This window comes from Xenia sp. Carnegie-2017, unplaced genomic scaffold (genome assembly GCF_021976095.1).
Source record: "Xenia sp. Carnegie-2017 unplaced genomic scaffold, XeniaSp_v1 HiC_scaffold_39, whole genome shotgun sequence".
Classification (NCBI taxonomy): Eukaryota; Metazoa; Cnidaria; class Anthozoa; order Malacalcyonacea; family Xeniidae; genus Xenia; species Xenia sp. Carnegie-2017.
This window is the reverse complement of record NW_025813503.1, coordinates 192565-216516: the sequence shown is the minus strand read 5'-3', so window position 1 is coordinate 216516 and position 23952 is coordinate 192565. Positions and strand designations below refer to the sequence as shown.

General features: G+C 36.2%; 5 protein-coding genes across 6 annotated transcripts; all 5 read left to right on the top strand.

Annotated features, from left to right (window-relative positions):
* Positions 1-1471: 1471 nt before the first annotated feature.
* Positions 1472-7435, top strand: LOC124455376 (heparan sulfate glucosamine 3-O-sulfotransferase 1-like). The gene is given in 5 exon segments (XM_047006027.1): positions 1472-1655; positions 2086-2129; positions 5253-6162; positions 6164-6223; positions 6225-7435. Coding segments are annotated over 3 exon segments (1197 nt in total). The 5' UTR covers positions 1472-1655; positions 2086-2129; positions 5253-5568; the 3' UTR covers positions 6768-7435.
* Positions 7436-7529: 94 nt separating this feature from the next.
* LOC124455382 (heparan sulfate glucosamine 3-O-sulfotransferase 3B1-like) lies at positions 7530-8300 on the top strand. Its single transcript, XM_047006035.1, is given in 2 exon segments — positions 7530-8114; positions 8116-8300. Coding segments are annotated over 2 exon segments (570 nt in total). The 5' UTR covers positions 7530-7622; the 3' UTR covers positions 8194-8300.
* A 4707-nt stretch (positions 8301-13007) lies between these two features.
* On the top strand, positions 13008-18452 carry LOC124455374 (heparan sulfate glucosamine 3-O-sulfotransferase 1-like). Its single transcript, XM_047006025.1, is given in 4 exon segments — positions 13008-13069; positions 13490-13533; positions 17103-17994; positions 17996-18452. Coding segments are annotated over 2 exon segments (1257 nt in total). The 5' UTR covers positions 13008-13069; positions 13490-13533; positions 17103-17109; the 3' UTR covers positions 18368-18452.
* Positions 18453-19867: 1415 nt separating this feature from the next.
* On the top strand, positions 19868-22658 carry LOC124455380. Of its 2 annotated transcripts, none has more exons than XM_047006032.1 (3): positions 19868-20045; positions 21644-21738; positions 22354-22658. In XM_047006032.1, exons 1-3 carry the CDS (start codon positions 19921-19923, stop codon positions 22422-22424), a joined length of 291 nt encoding a protein of 96 aa, XP_046861988.1. In that variant the 5' UTR covers positions 19868-19920; the 3' UTR covers positions 22425-22658. The 2 variants fall into 2 exon arrangements, with proteins under 2 accessions (XP_046861988.1, XP_046861987.1); XM_047006031.1 differs by lacking the exons at positions 21644-21738; positions 22354-22658 and adding exons at positions 20217-20698; positions 21087-21513.
* On the top strand, positions 22618-23282 carry LOC124455364 (heparan sulfate glucosamine 3-O-sulfotransferase 3B1-like). The gene is made up of 2 exons (XM_047006017.1): positions 22618-22631; positions 22698-23282. The coding sequence occupies exons 1-2, from the start codon at positions 22618-22620 to the stop codon at positions 23173-23175; spliced, it is 492 nt and encodes a 163-aa protein (XP_046861973.1). The 3' UTR covers positions 23176-23282.
* Positions 23283-23952: the final 670 nt, after the last annotated feature.

Genomic DNA, 23952 nt, shown 5'->3' with positions numbered 1-23952 from the left:
TGAAGCACGTGCTTCGGTCGTGTTAACAATAGTAATTAACACACTTGTGATAGGTGTACCAATATTGATCATACTACTTTGCTTCTACAGTATCTTGAAATCTGCTTTAAGTAATCGTCGACAGGTGAATGTCAGTTTCAATCTACATCATTTTGCCGCTGACGCGTACGCGAGATCAGCTTTCACGACTCTTCTCATTATAACTGTTTATCTGATTTGTAACGCTTTTGTTTTGCCGTTGATCATTTGTCCATCGATAGCCGAAAGTAAACTGAACTCTTTTTTCTTTCGTTTCTTTATCTGGCTTCGTTCTGCAACGTATCCTTTGGTTTATATATTTAGAAATCCAGTGTATTTTCGCCTTTTAAGGCGAAGAGTGTTTCGCGTTTATGAATACGCCTCACAGTCTTGTCCTTGCAGCTTAATTGGCCAACGAACATCACATATGAAGCCAAAATCACCGGTGCCTAAAGTGAACGGACGAATTGTGCTCAAATCAAACAAGAATTCTGGTACTGTGTCCCAGGGCTCTCATCGGCAAAGTCCCGCCCCAGTGTCGAAGCAAATAAGAGTTTTTTATTTGGCTAAATCTAAAACGGCATTTACAGATCTGGGTTCTGTAGAAGTAAAAAGATGGAAGGATGTTGAACACAACCAAACCACGAGAAAATAACGGTAACAATACCGCTGCGGACATAGTCAAATCTTTCCTATAAAACAAGTCTTTCAAACTGTTTTGTGGGACTTTTTGTTTGTTCATTTATATATTTATATTGATTTACAAGACTTTACCTTGTCACAACAGATAAATGGCATGGACTCAAACACAGCCAAAAGTGCAATTATTGTTGACCTTTTACAAGGGCGTACCAAGCGTGGAGGTGGGGTGTGGGTAGGGATGTAACACCCGAATTGTTGGGAAATGATGTCTTAATTTTTACAAGATAGACGGTACTAGTTTTTCGAACAAAATTATTAATCAGTTGGTAATTTTTTAATTTATGTTATCAAGAAAACCTTGTCATTTCTTCACTTGTGATCAGTTATGTCGATCTTTCATGTTTGATCGATCTTTTATGTCGATCCTTCACTTGTGATCAGTTATGTCGATCTTTTATGTCGATCCTTCACTTGTGATCAGTTATGTAGATCTTACAAACTGAAGTTTTATGACTTCCAAAAACTGTAAAGACGCAGTTTGTCAGTAAATCTGAGGGCAAAATGTTTGTAAAACAACCCTTAATCCGAATGCCCTCAGTACGACTCCAGCTTTACTGTCTTTACATCACACTTGTCGATCTACATGACATCGTGAAGTGTATGTCAAAAACACTTCCGCAGCCGTCTTATGTTTGTTAGAAGGAAGGTCTGCGTCATACATCGCATTTTACAAGCGCCGAATGCATTAAAAACAAAGGAAAATAAAATTCCTCATCTTTTGTTTTGAATGCATTCGGCTCATGTAAAATGCGATGTATGAAACAGACTGAAGTAACTATAATTATCAATATCATCTGTAACAATGTACCAACGAGCATGCGCAAATGGAAATAGTCTTGAAAAATTGAAAATACGTACTTCCGGATGAATTGAGTATAAGCTTCTTTTCACTTCAATTGTGAACTGTGAAGTAGGGGCGCTTGAAAAAACTTCAGGTAATTATTATCGGTTTAATCCTTCCGTCATTTGATATAAATTTTTTTCCCGTTTTGAATGTGTAAATTACCCGAGGCGAAGTAGAAAACAAACTTACAATATTTAATGAATCAAGATTACTTCGTCACAGTTCACTGTCATATTGTAATTGAAAACTTGAAGTTCTCTTATTGTATATAATGTACAATTGAATTTGAAAACTTTCGAGTTTCGGGTTGCGCTTGTGTGTTGTTTAAAGCGCACGAACACATTTCGGAGGCTTTTCAAAGAATCATTCTTGAGAGATAAAGCGATCGATATTTTTAACACGATTTGCGAACTCATATTTTATGGCTTGTAAATAACAGCCATGTTCATAAAGTAGACAATAACAAAACTTGTATATTTGGACGAAATGATCAGCAGTTTAATGACTTTCATATTGTTTAGAAATTGACAAATTGTATCGTTGCGACGTGTTGATATGAACTCAGGTTAGTAAATGATATTGAACGAATTGTCATTGTCTATTATAGGACAATTATGCCTTTCCTTGACACGGAATATAATTAGCAGTATCAGCTAGTTCAACGCTGACATTCCTAATTTCTCATAAGTATTGCCATGAAAAGCTTGAACATTGAATCTGGTGTAGAGTTTATTTACTATGCAACGCAACAGCATGTTGCGACGATTTATTTTATTGCTTTCGAGATGCATCGAGGTCTATATCTATTTTCACTATATCTCTGTGTAAAATATAAATACTATTATTTGTATTGAATTAATCAGAAAATGCTGTTTACTATTGTCAGTCTAAACAAAGAGCGAAACACAAACAAAGCAGAGAAAACGGCAGAATGCAGCTGACATTAGATGCATGTACATGTGCTGTAACTGATGTTGAAGCTGAGTCAAACTTTGAGCATTAATTCATCAATAACATATACTTTTAATTCTAATCGCAAAAGTATCTTCAGTATTTACCCACTGATATATATAAAGACTGGATGACGCAAACTAATTCTATTGCCTAGAAAATTTTGAAGCCAACTTTTGACAGCGGTGGCCATAATGACAATCCACTTCTAGTATATATTCTATAATGAATTTTTATCATATTTTGTATTCTGGTTATTTTCTCCTTCAGAAATCATGCCAAATTTTTTATTATGATATTTAAACAACCTGAGAAGATTTCTATATGAAATTTAGCAAACATGAGTTTTTGCTTAAAACCGTTCTATTGCAGTCTTGTCATCATAATAATTCTTTTTTGTCAAAAGAGTAAAACATATGACCAAAAATAAATGCTAGAGTAGCAGTTTGTTGTACAAAACCTATGTAAAAACTGAAAAAGTGGATAGTCCAATATGGCCGCCACTAGGCTTCAAGTCAAGTACTAAGTTGTGTTATCCAGTTTTATACATATCAGTGTCCTTAACCCATTACTGAACATGGCGTGATGTTATGTCACACGATATTGACATATTGTTCGGTTATTTATAGAACAACTGCAATTATCGAAAATTCATAAATTATGTCTATCCTGTCACGCTACAGTGTTACGTGAAAACGTGTTAATTAAAAAAATACGTAATCTTTATGATGTGTAAGTAAATTTTACTCGGAATTTACTTCGCAATTTTGGCGTTGTCATCAAAACACGACGCAAGTGCATTTGAGGATAAGAAAATGCGTTATTTAAGTATTTCATTTACAACATTTCGAGGTTAATAAAAGGTTTATTGTACATTGGAAAAGTTGAAACGGAACGTCATTTCTCAGGTTTTCGTTATACCTGAAACGGAACGTCATTTCTCAGGTTTTCGTTATAAGTCAAAAAAAATCTATGAAATTGTGTTGTCTGCAAAACAAAACTCACTTTTCGAGTGTTTTTCCTCCGATGTGTATTCTTACATGTTTTCTTTTATATCGATGTAGTAATGAATAAAACCTGTGCTGCTTTTTTTACCATAATTTTGTAAAACACGTCAATTACTGGACCGTTTTCTTGACAAGAAAGTGAGTGCCAAAAATATTTCTCAGCCAATCAAAGCGTGCTATTTTACCGGAAGCGATGCTTGCCACTTTAAAAAGGATGATATAATTAATATTACACAAATATCTGTGATATAACATCTCGGCGTATGTCCGTGGCGTACGCTATGATCCCGCTAGTTCCGCGAAATTATAAAGTCCTTACAACCAAAATTCCTGGAAAGCAGAACAAAAAAATATTTCTTGAACGATCGCAGACAAGTACACGCTAGATATATGATGTTCATCAAAAAGAAAAAGAAAACAAGAGAAAAAAACAGGCAGATAAGATAATCATTTCGAGTACTTATTGCTTGCTGATTATATAAACAAACACATCATATGGGCAATGCATCCCGCCTTCTGTTCCCGCAGTTTATGCTAATTAATCTGTCTGATTGATGTAACAGAAAAGTACAAATAATTCAAATTCTCATTTTGCAATAAATCGATATGGTTATCACAAAATGTCCATATCTTGAGTACGAAAAGATGTTTGACTTTTTCAAAGTCGTCTGTCAATTCTAAAAATCTCTTCAATGAAAATATGATTTAAACATCAAAATTTTCGTTTTACAGGCCCTTTAAACGACAAATTAATTTTTGAAAAAATAACGTCCATAACTGATACGCGATTCGTATTGAGCGTATTCGTTGTTGCATTATCAATTCATTAAGAATACTATGAGTTAAAAATGACTTCATCGTAGTTTATTCCCAGGGGGTTAAACCAAAAGAGTGAGAATGTATAGGGGACTTAGGGGCTGTTCACATGAGCCCGGGTAACCGGGATTCAGCGAGGCGTGAATGTCTTGTTTTTTTCTACAATAAAACAGATTCAAACTCTGGCCAATCAGCGCACGCCCTATATTGTTATTGTAACACCAAATATGTACGCCACAGTAGAGTGAATAAACAGTAGGGAAGGTCACTCAATTGAATTTTTTCGTGCCGCGCGTATCTTATTTCGCGTATGATTACCATAGTGGCAGCCAGTCATTTGCTTTTTTTGACCGATAGGAATGATGAAATGTCTAACGCCAGCCAGTAATCTAACTAAATATACAGCAGAAGTTGCACACGAAGTGGTCCTACAGTATATTCCCTATATTGTTGTTATGTCCGTACTATTGATATAAAATGATTGAAATAATTTTGCTATCATATGTTGCTCGTCAAACCACCGACGTTGCAAGCAGCCCTCTCCACCCAGTAAAATAAGTAAAGCAAAGCTATTCTGTGCTCTCTACATATCAAGCACTACACGACAAGAGAGCCTTTATGTCTCTCATTTCAGTCGCTAACAGGTGAATAACGTCATCAAGTGCTTCACATATAGACTCTCGTCTACTAAAATTAAATATTTTAAGCAGACTAGATTATTTCAATCACCTTTTCAGTGTCAAAAATCTACGAGTTTTCGTTTGTAAACAGTCATTTCGGCAACCAAGGGAACAAGTGCTATTTTTAATAATAAGCAAGGATCGCTTCTGATAACGATTCGTTTTATCAAAGTGATCCAAATGTAATGCTCCTCGAGTCATAAAATAGAAATTTGTGTATTGTTGTGTTGATAGGTATTTAATGGTAGGCCGTGTCGATCAGACCAATGGAAAGTCGGCAATCCTAGGCGTAAAGACAAAGATCATTAAATTTCAAATTTGAACCTTAGACGGAAGATTCCCTACCCATTCAAGCCGTGTCGCTGCGCCAAGTCAATCGAAACTTCAACCTCTTTAAGCTACTCGTATCGAATGTGTCAAAGCGTGCATGCTTCAAAGGCTTGGAAAGTCTGGTCTGTGAAACGAAAGAAAGTACGCAGCGCATTCAACAGAGATACAAACGGCTTGTTGGCGAGTGCGCGCGACCCATAGGGTGTTAAGACGTTTGGCTATGACCACAAAGAAACTGGTTCTTCTTATTGCTCTATCTCTGGGTTTTTACACAATCATCTCAACACTTCTGACAAGGGGCAACAAATCAATTCAAGGTGAACGTAATTTATTCCACACGCAATTTATTCAAATTAACCGCACAAACGCGCACTTTACCGACATTGGAAGAGACGTTGGACCGCGAGTGGATAACAATGATCAAAAATCGACAAGCACGCGTGTATTTTTGAATATTATAAAATCGTCGAGAGTGCAGGTCAAGTACAACACATCTTTACCACCGGATTGCTATAGTATCATACGAACCGCCGAGACAGGAAATGACTTGCATTCTACAATTAATCCAACGAGGTCAATTGCACAGTCGCTAATGGTGAACAAATTAGGCGCAGACGTGAAACGCTTCCCTACCACTTTAATTATAGGGATGCGAAAGGCAGGCACGCGTGCTTTACTAACTATTCTCCGACTGCACCCTCAGGTAAAAGCATGCGGGTCTGAAATGCATTACTTCGACATCAGATATCCGCGTGGTTTGCAGTGGTATCTTGATCAGATGCCATATGTGGAAACAGGACAGCAAGCTATTGAAAAAAACACCGAGTTATTTTGTGGTTAAAGGTGTACCCATAAGGATTCTCGAATATGCGAAAAAACATAAATAAGACGTTGAGATTTCTCGTAATTGTTCGCGACCCAACGGTCAGGGCAATTTCCGATTATGTACAACTTAATTTGACTAATCGACGAAAATACAACAATGTCCTGAAGCCTTTCAAAAACATGGCTATTAAAAACAGTAATTCGACATTTGCCGTGCGTACAACTTGGGGAGTAATTAAAACTGGTGTTTATAGTAAACACTTACAGCGATGGCTGAAGTACTTTCCCATGAAATCGTTTCATTTTGTCAGCGGAGAACAGCTTGTTAGTAATCCATACGACGAAATCAAAAAAGTCGAAGAATTTCTTGAGCTCAAGCCGTACTTTTCGAGAAGCAATTTTGTTCATAACAACGAGAAGGGTTTTCCCTGCTTTCGCGGATCAACCAATAAGAAAGAGCGTTGTTTGGGAAAAAACAAAGGTCGTCTTCACCCGAAAATTGAGCCAGCTGTTTTGAATGAACTGAGACGTTACTATAGACCTTTTAACGAGCAATTATACAAAATGGTTGGTCGAGATTTTCGTTGGCCTTAGGTCAACTAATTTTATGCGGATAAAATCCAAAGATTCTTATTCAAAATTCACGCAATATAAACATTGAGATAGTTTGGCATGCAAGGCTAAAGACCTTGGTGACGCAAGTTGAATTTACAGCTATTTGGAGATTTTGAAACGGAAGACATCACAAACTGCTTAATTAAATAGGAATTAACGATAAAAACTGATTGTTTGAATTTGACTATCTGGGTTAAAATGCTAACATCAAAGAAAGCCTGGAAAAATAAAGTCAGAAATATTGTGTTATTTCAGTACAGTATAAAATCCTATGAAAAAGCGCAGAAAACCTTCGTGGAAACATCGGGCGTGGCCGTTTCCCGCCATTAAAAACAAATTGTTGAACTGCCAAACCTATCGTTGAACAATCCAGTTCATTTGCTTCGCCAAGTACTCGGTCTAGAATCGCTTGAACGAATAGTTTAGATTAAACGTAGGTACATATGTACTACAAGAAGTATACAAGCGTACAATTTGTACGAAATTGATTCGTCATTTCGGCGTGGGATCCATCAAATTCTCGCAATTTGTGTGATCTTCCTTACGTCAAATTTTGCTATATTTCGCTGTTTTTTCACGAAATCTGAAACTGACTGTACATAAAAACGTATTAACCAAAAGACCATATAAATTCATTTGAAATTTGGGGGAGTTTTGCTTTTTCATGTAATGAATTTTCCGACGAGTTATTTTGAGTGGGTGGCAATCACCAATGTTGAACGTTTTTTGGCGGCCTTCCTCAATAATTTAGTTTTGAAGTTCAATATCTGTTAGAATACTGAAATAAGGTCACGAATAAATGGTTGAAATGAATGTAAAATAAATTCTTTAAAGATGCATGTCAACCAAGATGCACTACGCGCTTTTGTTATCGTTCGTGATCCGACAACGAGAGCGATCTCTGATTTCACGCAAACACAACGAAGCGCCAAGAATACTGGACGATCTTTTGAAGAAGTTGCTACAAGACAAATTAGTCAAGTCAAAACAATAGTTAACGATCGTTGGGCGGCAATAAAAATCGGTGCTTATTCAAAACACCTTCTGCGTTGGCTTCGATATTTTTCAAAGCAACAATTGCATTTGGTAAGCGGAGATGAGTTGATTAAATCTCCTTACGAAGAAATCCAAGCCCTTGAGAGTTTTTTGAACCTTACTCCATTCATCAAACGGGAACATTTTATTTTTAACAAAACGAAAGGATTTTATTGTTTTGACAAACAAATTAGCGAGCCAGTGCAAATGAGCAAAACTGACAAGATTAATCTACATTGTTTGGGTAGTGAGAAAGGAAGATCACACGTAGTTGTTTCAGAAAAAAATCCTAGCTATGCTTCGCGATTATCATCGGCCTTTTAACAAGGAATTGTACACTTTAGTGGGAAGAGATTTCGGTTGGCCTTGAAGACATTTAACAGAAACATGAAACATGTATTATATTCGCCATCAAAAGATGTTTTATTTAACAGGAAGTTGAGCAATTAATATTTAATATTTTTTACACAAAAAATACTTAAAGTGTATACTATTATTTACATTTTATATCAATTCTCTCAAGTTGATTACCGTAAATGCTCGCTTTAGCGCCGCTCTCTGTCAAGCGCCGCTCTCTGTCAAGCGCCGCTCTCTGTCAAGCTCCGCACTCGGTGCGCAGAAGCCAGAAACGTTATCTAGCGCCGCTCACGGTTAAGCGCTGCAACTGCGTAACTAGAGTGCGGCGCTCGGAAGAAATTAAGAGTTATTAAACTTTAAAGTTTATAACAACCTTGTTTCGCGCCTTTGTGACATTATTTTCATCAAGTTGTATAATATTATACTATAAAAATAGATTTTGTATACTAGTCATTTTCTTGATGCAATAACAATATTTAATAAGCACCGCTTCCGCATAAACGCCTTATTCAAAATAGAAAAAATGGAATAAGCGCTGCGGCGCTAAAGCGAGCATTTGCGCTATAGACTTGTTGATTTTTATTGAACAAATAGATAACATTTATCTGTTTGCTCGCCCTGGCGGCTCGTGGCCACTTTTTTAGTTTTTATCACAATTGACGTCATACCCGTGTATCTATAACTGTACAGACAACGGTTAAATGTTATCTCTTTGTTTTATATAATAAAATCAAAAAAATTCCCAAATTAAACGGTCAAACAGTTTGTTTTCTTTGCCCGCCCCCCCTAACACTTGGAACATTGAAAAGTTTTGATTTTGCAAATATCACGCTTACGTGATCTATAGGATTGGAGGCATGCTATTGGCTAAGTTACTCACGTGATAAAACGTGTTGGCTAAGAAAATAAACAAGCAATGGCTGATCAATTTTGTTGAAATTTTGTTATCGAAGACGAATTACAAATCAATGTTTGAAAACCGGTTTTTCTTCTTTTGCTCAAAGAAGTCCACTGCTTCAACTAGGTCTTTGTGAATATCTTTATTTTCCCATTCAGTGAGGTACTGCGATAAATTTTGAAATAAATTCACTGCTCATTTGGCATTTAAAAACAAGAAATTTTCTGTGACGTCGATTCCATGCGTCTATCCTCTTATAGATCATTGCTCTCCAACAATGAAATTGCTCAAATTCTTCTGGTCATTATATAAATATAAATGGAGCAATAGCTATAAGTAACGCGGGCGCATATACATATAGTCATACAATTTCTATGACTCTTCCTGATCTGGAGTCAGACTGTAATAATCTCTCACAAGTCGCTACCGGTAAATTTACTTCAATGGTCGCTACACAATATCAATTTCATGCGCTCAGTCTATCGAGTACGTGCAAGGTGGGAAATGGATGTGTTTACTGCAGTAACTGTCAAGTGCATGAGCATGCGCAACGTATTTAGTTCAATAAGTTATAGAAAAATTTTTGTCACATAAATGAGAAACTGCGACCAAAATCCAGATAACAAACATTAATAACAGACAACAATCAACTGTGGCTAATACAAAATACATGACTGACGTTTCGACAACCTCAGATGTTGTCATCTTCTGAGTCAAGTGTTTGTATTTGAAGCCGTATTTGTTGTGTGGTTCATACGTCATCATGGCCAAGTGAAACTTACTTGACCAGTAATTTCTACATCATTTTTACAACGTTCAGTAAAATAACGATAAATGAACTCAAAGCCTGTAAGATTAACCGCTGAAGAATCTATGTTTCTCGAATAAAATACTGAAATTGACCACAGAGAAAAAGACCGGGACGAGTTTTGTTCGCAAAACATATGACAAAAATCTTCCTCGTGTTAACCAGAAAACATGGTAAATCCAAGTAAATCATGTAAAAAGTTACAGTAGAAAAAAAGTGGTCATCAAATGGCAAACCAGTGTGCTAATGTTAAACCTATCGCGATATTAAGCCCCCTCATATTGAGCTATCTTGTTCAGCAAAATTGAGCGATGCTCTTAATTACATTTAGATTGTCCGGTGTGAAAACATTGTTTCTATCGTAACGGAATATGTTATCCTGTGACAACAATGTATGTCTTCTGCCTAATGTGATTGCACTGTTCATATTTAACGAAATTGGAAATTATTTTGCTGGTATAAATAACTCATTTTTCAATTATCTCTCGTAGAAGAACACAATTCAACCTTAAGAACGTACTTTCCGCATCGCTCGAAAATGTTATTCGATCAATTTTGCATTACAGCTGAAACCGGCAGCCGGAAAATGTACACAAAAAAACCCGCACATTCACAGACATAATAAATGTCTTGTAAGCGATTCAATACTTTATGTGTTTGGCAGAGTATTGGCGGGCAAATCATTGAGTACAAAGAACGAGAGTGAATTTGATGTTGAAGAGTACACGCGACAGTTTCACGAAGCTCAACGTGTCCCACGAAGAACATACTGTTTACATTTAAAGTTTTTACAAAGCGTTCGACGACGAGCCTGTTGACAAGTTAATGAGAAGCAGGGATATCATTATTCATAAAGAATCAATATCGGCCTCAAAAATTTAAATGGAAAATGCGAGTACCAGCTGAAGTCTTTATTTCTAACTGCTGTGATATAAACTGAAGGAAATTATCTCACAAATATGCACTCACAAATCGTGACAATAAAATGTTTCTCTTCATAAAAAGAAAAGACGATGATTGTTTAGCGAATGTACATTTAACGACAAAAATTATCGAAATCGAAAAAAAAGACAACGAAGATTGAGGAGAATGATCCCGACCGCCATATTTGTGCCATCGTATGAAAGTATTATTATAACGATGGTTTTGATCTTTGCGCTGCTGGCAAATGGCGTTTTGTTTTTTTTGTTTTTAAGGGATCACAGAATGAGAACAACGACAAACTTTTTTGTCATCAGTCACATCGTGTCAGAATTTTTCTCTAGCTTTCAAGGTCTAGGGATATCAATATACGTCCTAGCACAGGGTGGCTTAGCATCGTTCGTACTTGAGAAATGCATTTTCATTGGCTGCGAGAATGTGTTCTTTTTCAACACCAGTTTTCTAAGCCTTACAGCGATCGCTGTAAACAGATATCTAGCGGTGGTAAAAAAAGTGCATCATAAAATCACAGCTAGAAAGGGAAAAATCGTCATTGCCTCAATATGGCTGCTTGCTTTTATAGCATCACTACCCTGGGGTACGATACTCGAAGGGGAAGCGACCTCCGAGAGTCGTTTTCTCGCATGGCTCGTGTACTGTCAGGAATCTCCGGGGATATTCAACGACATCGATGAAACACGTGCTTCGGTCGTGTTAACAATAGTAATTAACACACTTGTGATAGGTGTACCCATATTGATCCTATTGCTTTGCTTCTACAGTATCTTGAAATCTGCTTTAAGTAATCGTCGACAGGTGAATGTCAGTTTCAATCTACATCATTTTGCCGCTGACGCGTATGCGAGATCAGCTTTCACGACTCTTCTCATTATAACTGTTTATCTGATTTGTAACGCTTTTGTTTTGCCGTTGATCATTTGTCCATCGATAGCCGAAAGTAAACTGAACTCTTTTTTCTTTCGTTTCTTTATCTGGCTTCGTTCTGCAACATATCCTTTGGTTTATATATTTAGAAATCCAGTGTATTTTCGCCTTTTAAGGAGAAGAGTGTTTCGCGTTTATGAATACGCCTCACAGTCTTGTCCTTGCAGCTTAATTGGCGAACGAACATCACATATGAAGCCAAAATCACCGGTGCCCAAAGTGAACGGACGAATTGTGCTCAAATCAAACAAGAATTCTGGTACTGTGTCCCAGGGCTCTCATCGGCAAAGTCCCGCCCCAGTGTCGAAGCAAATAAGAGTTTTTTATTTGGCTAAATCTAAGACGGCATTTACAGATCTGGGTTCTGTAGAAGTAAGAAGATGGAAGGTTGTTGAACACAACCAAACCACGAGAAAATAACGGTAACAATACCGCTGGGGATATAGTCAAATCTTTCCTATAAAACAAGTCTTTCAAACTGTTTTGTGGGACTTTTTGTTTATTTATTTACTTATATTTATTTACAAGACTTTACCTTGTCACAACAGATAAATGGCATGGACTCAAACACAGCCAAAAATGCAATTATTGTGGATCTTTTACAAGGGCGCACCGAGCGTGGAGGTGGGGTGTGGGTAGGGATGTAACAGCCGAATTGTTGGAAAATGATGTCTTAATTTTACAAGATAGACGGTACTAGTTTTTCGAACAAAATTATTAATCAGTTGGTAATTTTTTAATTCATGCTATCAAGAAAACCTTGTCATTTCTTCACTTGTGATCGGTTATGTCGATCTTTCATGTTCAGTCTTACAAAACTGAAGTTTTATGATTTCCAAAAACTGTAAAGAGGCAGTTTGACAGTAAATCTGAGGGCAAAATGTTTGTAAAACAACCCTTAATCCGAATGCCCTCAGTACGACTCCAGCTTTACTGTCTTTACATCACACTTGTCGATCTACATGACATCGTGAAGAAAATGCCAAAAACACTCCCGAAGCCGTCTTATGTTTGTTAGAAAGAAGGCTGCGTCATACATCGCATTTTACAAGCGCCGAAGGCATTAAAAACAAAAGAAAAGAAAATTCCTCATTATCTTTTGTTTTGAATGCATTCGGCTCATGTAAAATGCGACGTATGAAACAGACCGAAGTAACTATAATTATAATTTTAATCTGTAACAATGTACCAACGAGCATGCGCAAATAGAAATAGTCTTGAAAAAATTGAATATACGTACTTCCGTATGAATTAAGTATAAGCTTCTTTTCACTTCAATTGTGAACTGTGAAGTACGGGCGCTTGAAAAAACTTCAGGTAATTATTATCGGTTTAATCCTTCCGTCATTTGATATAAATTTTTTTCCCGTTTTGAATGTGTAAATTACCCGAGGCGAAGTAGAAAACAAACTTACAATATTTCATGAATCAAGATTACTTCGTCACAGTTCACTGTCATATTGTAATTGAAAACTTGAAATTCTCTTATTGTATATAATGTACAGTTGAATTTGAAAACTTTCGAGTTTCGGGTTGCGCTATGTGTGTTGTTGTTTAATGCGCACGAACACATTTCGGAGGCTTTTCAAAGAATCATTCTTGATAGATAAAGCGATCGATATTTTTAACAGGATTTGCAAACTCATATTTTATGGTTGTGTTGATAAAGTAGACAATAACAAAACTTGTATATTTGGACGAAATGATCGGCAGTTTAATGACTTTCATATTGTTTAGAAATTGACAAATTGTATTGTTGCGACGTGTTGATATGAACTCAGGTTAGTAAAGATTATCTTAATGATTGAACGAATTGTCATTGTCTATTATAGGACAATTATGCCTTTCCTTGACACGGACTATAATTAGCAGTATTAGTTAGTTCAACGCTGACATTCCTAATTTCTCCTAAGTATTGCCATGAAAAGCTTGAACATTGAATCTGGTGTAGAGTTTATTTACTATGCAACGCAACAGCATTTTGGGACGATTTATTTTATTGCTTTCGAGATGCATCGAGGTCTATATCTATTTTCATTATATCTCTGTGTAAAATATAAATACTGTTATTTGTATTGATTTAATCAGAAAATGCTGTTTATTATTGTCGGTCTAAACAAAGAGCGAAGCACAAACAAAGCAGAAAACGGCAGAATGCAGCTGACATTAGATGCATGTACATGTGCTGTAACTGATGTTGAAGCTGAGTCAAACTTTGAGCATTAATTCATCAATAACATATACTTTTAATTCTAATCGCAAAAGTATCTTCAGTACTTACCCACTGATATATATAAAGACTGGATGACGCAAACTAATTCTATTGCCTAGAAAATTTTGAAGCCAACTTTTGGCAGCGGTGGCCATAATGACTATCCACTTCTAGTATATATTTTATAAAGAATTTTTATCATATTTTGTATTCTGGTTATTTTCTCCTTCAGAAATCATGCCAAATCTTTTATTATGATACTTAATCTTTATGATGTGTAAGTAAATTTTACTCGGAATTTAGTTCGCATAATTCTATCCTGTCACGCTACAGTGTTACGTGAAAACGTGTTAATTAAAAAAATACGCAATCTTTATGATGTGTAAGTAAATTTTACTCGGAATTTAGTTCGCATAATTCTATCCTGTCACGCTACAGTGTTACGTGAAAACGTGTTAATTAAAAAAATACGTAATCTTTATGATGTGTAAGTAAATTTTACTCGGAATTTAGTTCGCATAATTCTATCCTGTCACGCTACAGTGTTACGTGAAAACGTTAATTAAAAAATACGTAATCTTTATGATGTGTAAGTAAATTTTACTCGGAATTTACTTCGCATAATTCTATCCTGTCACGCTACAGTGTTACGTGAAAACGTGTTAATTAAAAAAATACGTAATCTTTATGATGTGTAAGTAAATTTTACTCTGAATTTACTTCGCAATTTTGGCGTTGTCATCGAAACATGACGCAAGTTCATTTGAGGATAAGAAAATGCGTTATTTAAGTATTTCATTTACAACATTTCGAGGTTAACAAAAGGTTTATTATACATTGGAAAAGTTGACGTGAAACGGAACGTCATTTCTCAGGTTTTCGTTATAAGTCAAAAAAAATCTATGAAATTGTGTTGTCTGCAAAACAAAACTCACTTTTCGAGTGTTTTTCCTTCGATGCGTATTCTTACATGTTTTCTTTTATATCGATGTAGTAATGAATAAAACCTGTGCTACTTTTTTTTACCATAATTTTGTAAAACACGTCAATTACTGGACCGTTTTCTTGACAAGAAAGTGAGTGCCAAAAATATTTCTCAGCCAATCAAAGCGTACTATTTTACCGGAAGCGATGCTTGCCACCTTAAAAAACATGATATAATTAATATTACACAAATATCAGTGATATAACATCTCTGCGTATGTCCGTGGCGTACGCTATGATCCCGCTAGTTCCGCGGAATTATAAAGTCCTTACAACCAAAATTCCTGGAAAGCAGAACAAAAAAATATTTCTTGAACGATCGCAGACAAGTACACGCTAGATATATGATGTTCATCAAAAAGAAAAAAAAAGAAGAGAAAAAAACAGGCAGATAAGATAATCATTTCGAGTACTTATTGCTTGCTGATTATATAAACAAACACATCATATGGGCAATGCATCCCGCCTTCTGTTCCCGCAGTTTATGCTAATTAATCTGTCTGATTGATGTAACAGAAAAGCACAAATAATTCAAATTCTCATTTTGCTATAAATCGATATGGTTATCACAAAATGTCCATATCTTGAGTAGGAAAAGATGTATGACTTAACTGTTTCAAAGTCGTCTGTCATTTCTAAAAATCTCTTCAATGAAAATATGATTTAAACATCAAAATTTTCGTTTTACAGGCCCTTTAAACGCCAAATTAATTTTTGAGAAAATAACGTCCATAACTGATACGCGGGATTCGTATTGAGCGTATTCGTTGTTGCATTATCAATTCATTAAGAATACTATTAATGAGTTAAAAATGACCATAACTGATACGCGGGATTCGTATTGAGCGTATTCGTTGTTGCATTATCAATTCATTAAGAATACTATTAATGAGTTAAAAATGACCATAACTGATACGCGGGATTCGTATTGAGCGTATTCGTTGTTGCATTATCAATTCATTAAGAATACTATTAATGAGTTAAAAATGACCATAACTGATACGCGGGATTCGTATTGAGCGTATTCGTTGTTGCATTATCAATTCATTAAGAATACTATTAATGAGTTAAAAATGACCATAACTGATACGCGGGATTCGTATTGAGTGTATTCGTTGTTGCATTATCAATTCATTAAGAATACTATTAATGAGTTAAAAATGACCATAACTGATACGTGGGATTCGTATTGAGCGTATTCGTTGTTGCATTATCAATTCATTACGAATACTATTAATGAGTTAAAAATGACTTCATCGTAGAAAAAGGTCATCGTAGTTTATTCCCAGGGGGGTAAACCAAAAGAGTGAGAATGTATAGAGGACTTAGGGGCTGTTCACATGAGCCCGGGTAGCCGGGATTCAGCGAGGCGTGAATGTCTTGTTTTTTTCTACAATAAAACAGATTCAATTTCTGGCCAATCAGCGCACGCGCTATATTGTTATTGTAACACCAAATATGTACGCCACAGTAGAGTGAATAAACAGTAGGGAAGGTCACTCAATTGAATTTTTTCGTGCCACGCATATCTTATTTCGCATGTGATATGCCATAGTGGCAGCCAGTCATTTGCTTTTTTTGACCAATAGGAATGATGAAATGGCTAACGCCAGCCAGTAATCTAACTAAATATACAGCAGCAAGTTGCAAAGCGAAGTGGTCCCACTGTTTATTCCCTATATTGTTGTTATGTACGTACTATTGATATAAAATGATAGAAATAATTTTGCTATCATATGTTGCTCGTCAAACCACCGACGTTGCAAGCATCAATCTCCTCCCAGTAAAATAAGTACAGCAAAGCTATTCTGTGCTCTCTACATATCAAGCACTACATGACAAGAGAGCCTTTATGTCTCTCATTTCAGTCGCTAACAGGTGAATAACGTCATCAAGTGCTTCACATATAGACTCTCGTCTACTAAAAATTAAATATTTTAAGCAGACTAGATTATTTCAATCACCTTTTCAGTGTCAAAAAAATCTAGGAGTTTTCGTTTGTAAACAGTCATTTCGGCAACCAAGGGAACAAGTGCTATTTTTTTAATAAATAAGCAAGGCTCGCTTCTGATAACGATTCGTTTCATCTAAGTGATCCAAATGTAATGCTCCTCGAGTCATAAAATAAAAATTTGTGTATTGTTGTGTTGATAGGTATTTAATGGTACAAAAGGCTTGTTGGCGAGTGCGCGCGACCCATAGGGTGTTAAGACGTTTGGCTATGACCACAAAGAAACTGGTTCTTCTTATTGGTCTATCTCTGGGTTTTTACACTTCAATCATCTCAACACTTCTGACGAGGGGCAACAAATCAATTCAAGGTGAACGTAATTTATTCCACACGCAATTTATTCAAAATAACCGCACAAACGCGCACTTTACCGACATTGGAAGAGACGTTGCACCGCGAGTGGATAACAATGATCAAAAATCGACAAGCACGCGTGTATTTTTGAATATTATAAAATCGTCGAGAGTGCAGGTCAAGTACAACACATCTTTACCACCGGATTGCTATAGTATCATACGAACCGCCGAGACAGGAAATGACTTGCATTCTACAATTAATCCAACGAGGTCAATTGCACAGTCGCTAATGGTGAACAAATTAGGCGCAGACGTGAAACGCTTCCCTACCACTTTAATTATAGGGATGCGAAAGGCAGGCACGCGTGCTTTACTAACTATTCTCCGACTGCACCCTCAGGTAAAAGCATGCGGGTCTGAAATGCATTACTTCGACATCAGATATCCGCGTGGTTTGCAGTGGTATCTTGATCAGATGCCATATGTGGAAACAGGACAGCAAGCTATTGAAAAAACACCGAGTTATTTTGTGGTTAAAGGTGTACCCATAAGGATTCTCGAATATGCGAAAAACATAAATAAGACGTTGAGATTTCTCGTAATTGTTCGCGACCCAACGGTCAGGGCAATTTCCGATTATGTACAACTTAATTTGACTAATCGACGAAAATACAACAATGTCCTGAAGCCTTTCAAAAACATGGCTATTAAAACAGTAATTCGACATTTGCCGTGCGTACAACTTGGGAGTAATTAAAACTGGTGTTTATAGTAAACACTTACAGCGATGGCTGAAGTACTTTCCCATGAAATCGTTTCATTTTGTCAGCGGAGAACAGCTTGTTAGTAATCCATACGACGAAATCAAAAAAGTCGAAGAATTTCTTGAGCTCAAGCCGTACTTCTCAAGAAGCAATTTTGTTCATAACAACGAGAAGGGTTTTCCCTGCTTTCGCGGATCAACCAATAAGAAAGAGCGTTGTTTGGGAAAAAACAAAGGTCGTCTTCACCCGAAAATTGAGCCAGCTGTTTTGAATGAACTGAGACGTTACTATAGACCTTTTAACGAGCAATTATACAAAATGGTTGGTCGAGATTTTCGTTGGCCTTAGGTCAACTAATTTTATGCGGATAAAATCCAAAGATTCTTATTCAAAATTCACGCAATATAAACAATGAGATAGTTTGGCCTGCAAGGCTAAAGACCTTGAATTTACAGCTATTTGGAGATTTTGAAACGGAAGACATCACAAACTGCTTAATTAAATAAGAATTAACGATAAAAACTGATTGTTTGAATTTGACTATCTGGGTTAAAATGCTACATCAAAGAAAGCGTGGAAAAATAAAGTCAGAAATATTGTGTTATTTCAGTACAGTATAAAATCCTATGAAAAAGCGCAGAAAACCTTCGTGGAAACATCGGGCGTGGCCGTTTCCCGCCATTAAAAACAAATTGTTGAACTGCCAAACCTATCGTTGAACAATCCAGTTCATTTGCTTCGCCAAGTACTCGGTCTAGAATCGCTTGAACGAATAGTTTAGATTAAACGTAGGTACATATGTACTACAAGAAGTATACAAGCGTACAATTTGTACGAAATTGATTCGTCATTTCGGCGTGGGATCCATCAAATTCTCGCAATTTGTGTGATCTTCCTTACGTCAAATTTTGCTATATTTCGCTGTTTTTTCACGAAATCTGAAACTGACTGTACATAAAAACGTATTAACCAAAAGACCATATAAATTCATTTGAAATTTGGGGAGTTTTGCTTTTCATGTAATGAATTTTCCGACGAGTTATTTTGAGTGGGTGGCAATCACCAATGTTGAACGTTTTTTGGCGGCCTTCCTCAATAATTTAGTTTTGAAGTTCAATATCTGTTAGAATACTGAAATAAGGTCACGAATAAATGGTTGAAATGAATGTAAAATAAATTCTTTAAAGATGCATGTCAACCAAGATGCACTACGCGCTTTTGTTATCGTTCGTGATCCGACAACGAGAGCAGGGGCGGATCTAGGGGTAGGCACCATAGGCAAGTGCCTATGGTGAAATTGCCAAAATATACTTCGACTTAGATTCGATACGAATTTATCGAATTATGAAACTATGAATAGCACTTTATCGCAGTCAAATCATCTGACTTTTGTTTAGAAATGTTGTGCAATTAAATGACGTAATTTTGATATGAATCGTAGTCCAGATGCTTATGATTATCTATAAAGCTCCGTGTCGTTAGGCAAAGCAGCCATTTTGCCCAAGTCAAGAAGGTGATCTAGCCATTTGATTGGTTGTTAGCAATTTGCCTAAACAAGATGAATTTGCCTAACTTGACATCGTGTATAGGTATTCTGATTGGGCAATTTTTTGCAACCGTATGCTTTCATTGGTCAATTTTTTTTGCCTAACTTGAGCAATTCCAACCAATCATTGCTGTTGATAAGCATAGCTGAGCTAGGCAAATTAGGCAATTGAAAATTAACATACACTCGTATTGTTTCTGAACAGCCTCTGTGCTCAGTTTACGGTTTTGTGATATTTTATAATGTCTTCATTGTGTTGTGGTAATTTATACGAGACTGCTCAGTCTGCGTTGGCCAAAACGATTTAAAATGCCTTAATGAGCTTTATTCTCGTTTATTGGTCGACGTTCGACCTATGTTTACTAACGAGCAGCTGTTAGATAGAATTTATGACCCCGACCATACTCTGTGTCGAAATTTTGGAGCTGAAATATATGTGCCAAAGCACGCTCATGACGGAAAGACTTGTACTGCAATAAGGTAAATATATTATAATTATATATATCGTATTGTAGTATTTATATATACGTGTAAAATGGTTAAATCTCAATTTCGCTAGGCTATATCTTTGTCTACAGTCATCAATTCATTCATACAATGCAATCAATGTACCAAACAAAATATTAATTTCTTTTCTTGAATATTTTTAAGATCTGAAGCTTCTGGCAATTGCCTCTACAGTTCAGCTTCTCTAGTTCTGGTAGGTAACAATGCATTGGTCCCTACTTTGCGAATTTTAACATCGCTTGAGCTATTTATTCATGCTGCTTTTTATGCTCAACACCCATGCTTTTTGTCTGTTATAAGTGAGCACAGTGATTACTTTGCCCAAAGCTTAAACAATCTTTTGCCTTTGTCAGTGTCTAAAGAATGTTTAGACACTGGATATACAACAGATGAACTGGTAAAACAGGAGGCTATTTTAAATTGTAATGACCAGAAATGGTCATCTTTTCTTTGTATTTTGGGCCTATCTTCTGTTTTAGGTAGAAAAATTCATACTTTTTATCCTGATTCTGGTGAAAGTAGATATAAATTGTTATTTAATCGTATTGTTCAGCCCCGGCTATTAAGCCAAAGAGGTTTGGATGCTATTAATATTTTGTTTTGTCATGAAGGATCTGTACAACCAGGTGAGACTTTTCAGTCTAATCATTTTGTGCCTCTCATTTTCCATGCCCACAGGTTGAAGCGAAAATTGTCTAATTCCTGTACACAGTCTAATTCTAGCAGCTCAACAACAGAGAAACGAAAATTTGTCAAAATTTTTCCAAATATTGCACCAAAAACAGTTGACATTTCAAATTTTTTTACTTCAACTAATAGGCCTGCTGCCCAACCAACTTTTAAAAGGATGCCCAATGAGAGTTTTTCTTCTGCTGCAGCTCTTGCTCAGACATTAAATAAAGCCAATAGTCTTTTGCTTCACACATCATCCCAGGAACTATTGCCTGGTATTCCAACTTCTGGTGATATGCAACCTGCTGTTTTAACCCATAATTTTGATGTTTCCTTGTATAGGGAGAAAGTTAAGGGTATGGATAATTCTGAAATATGTCATTTGATAAAAAATGTATATAAACCAGATAAAAAGTATCATTTTCCTAAATCTAATGGCAGATCATTTAGGCATGATTGGCTAGACCAGCATGAATGGCTTTGCTATTCACCTTCACAAAATGGTGCGTATTGTCTATCGTGTGTGTTGTTTGGCAATAGATTCCCAGGCAAGGCCAGTAAAGTAAAAAAGTTGTTTACTGAACCTCTTCAAGATTGGAAGAATGCTAAATGCTCTTTCACTCAACATGCTGGAAAAAGTAAGGGAGGGAAGTCGGTTTGCATGCATCCACATCACCAATTTTGATGCTTTGCGTTCCCAAATATCAGGTACTCTGCAGCCTATCGAGATGATCATGGATGCTGGTATCAAGAAAGAAATAGAACAGAATAGGGAAATACTATCTCCAATTATTGATTCTGTCATTTTTTGTGGACGTCTAGGTTTACCTCTTCGTGGGCATTGTGATGATTCCAAGTATCACCTCTTGTGAATGTGAACGATCTATTTCTTCCCTTAGGACACTTAAAAACTATCAGCGAAGTACCATGGTTGGGGAACGCTTAAATGGTTTGGCCTTGATGCAAATTCATCAGGAAATTGTACCAGATATTGGTGAGGTTATTAATACTTTTGCTGTTGGAAATACAAGGCTAAAATTTGCATGAATTTATTCATATCCTTGTTTTTTATTTTGTTGAAATGTCCATATGTTAACCATTTATTGTGCGTTGTACACAATAGTAACGTCAATAGAATTTGGATCAAAATAATAGCTCGCCCGATAAAGGTTTTTTTCCCTATATACATTCCAATCTTAAAACTGCTGAGTACGTGTATGGTACTCGGCCGTTGTCGACATAAATTTACTTTCACAAAAATTGTTAAGCATAAATAGAATAATTTTTCCTTACACCAAATTTTAGTCTTCACAAAGACTCTTTATACAAAGCTCTATTTTGACTATTACATTACATTTACATTCTGCTCATTTGTTGGCAAATGAGAGTGCACATTTTAGGTGGGGGGTAAAGGGTTGGAATTGACTGGGATGGTGTGAAAAATTGAGCAATATCACATCCATGAAAAATCCCATATAGTCACCCATTTCTAAATAAACTCCTTTTTCAAAGGTGTGTAGGCGAACTTCTGGCGCCATAACCAGTCTGCTTAATTCGGCTCTCACAGGGCTGTCCATGCCGGATCACGATTTTTTGTTTTGCGTTAAAGTGTTCCTAGGCATGCTGATGAGCCCTGATATGGGGCGAAACAGTCTTGTGTGCATTCAATATTCTGAATAGTGAAAACCAACGACCTTGTGATATGTAAGTATAAATATACAATGTTTTTATGTATTTATACGATTGAGATCTACAAGATTCTGCATAGCTGAATGATTAGACTGTTTGATTTAAACAATTTATCGAAAGCATAAATAGTGTAGTATGTTTTGCAAAGTATGACGTCATAGGTTTAGCACTGAATGACGTCATAATGTTTTGCCTATGGTATCCAAAATCCTAGATCCGCCCCTGAACGAGAGCGATCTCTGATTTCACGCAAACACAACGAAGCGCCAAGAATACTAGACGATCTTTTGAAGAAGTTGCTACAAGACAAATTAGTCAAGTCAAAACAATAGTTAACGATCGTTGGGCGGCAATAAAAATCGGTGCTTATTCAAAACACCTTCTGCGTTGGCTTCGATATTTTTCAAAGCAACAATTGCATTTGGTAAGCGGAGATGAGTTGATTAAATCTCCTTACGAAGAAATCCAAGCCCTTGAGAGTTTTTTGAACCTTACTCCATTCATCAAACGGGAACATTTTATTTTTAACAAAACGAAAGGATTTTATTGTTTTGACAAACAAATTAGCGAGCCAGTGCAAATGAGCAAAACTGACAAGATTAATCTACATTGTTTGGGTAGTGAGAAAGGAAGATCACACGTAGTTGTTTCAGAAAAAATCCTAGCTATGCTTCGCGATTATTATCGGCCTTTTAACAAGGAATTGTACACTTTAGTGGGAAGAGATTTCGGTTGGCCTTGAAGACATTTAACAGAAACATGAAACATGTATTATATTCGCCATCAAAAGATGTTTTATTTAACAGGAAGTTGAGCAATTAATATTTAATATTTTTTACACAAAAAATACTTAAAGTGTATACTATTATTTACATTTTATATCAATTCTCTCAAGTTGATTACCGTAAATGCTCGCTTTAGCGCCGCTCTCTGTCAAGCGCCGCTCTCTGTCAAGCTCCGCACTCGGTGCGCAGAAGCCAGAAACGTTATCTAGCGCCGCTCACGGTTAAGCGCTGCAACTGCGTAACTAGAGTGCGGCGCTCGGAAGAAATTAAGAGTTATTAAACTTTAAAGTTTATAACAACCTTGTTTCGCGCCTTTGTGACATTATTTTCATCAAGTTGTATAATATTATACTATAAAAATAGATTTTGTATACTAGTCATTTTCTTGATGCAATAACAATATTTAATAAGCGCCGCTTCCGCATAAACGCCTTATTCAAAATAGAAAAAATGGAATAAGCGCCGCGGCGCTAAAGCGAGCATTTGCGCTATAGACTTGTTGATTTTTATTGAACAAATAGATAACATTTATCTGTTTGCTCGCCCTGGCGGCTCGTGGCCACTTTTTTAGTTTTTATCACAATTGACGTCATACCCGTGTATCTATAACTGTACAGACAACGGTTAAATGTTATCTCTTTGTTTTATATAATAAAATCAAAAATTCCCAAATTAAACGGTCAAACAGTTTGTTTTCTTTGCCCGCCCCCCCTAACACTTGGAACATTGAAAAG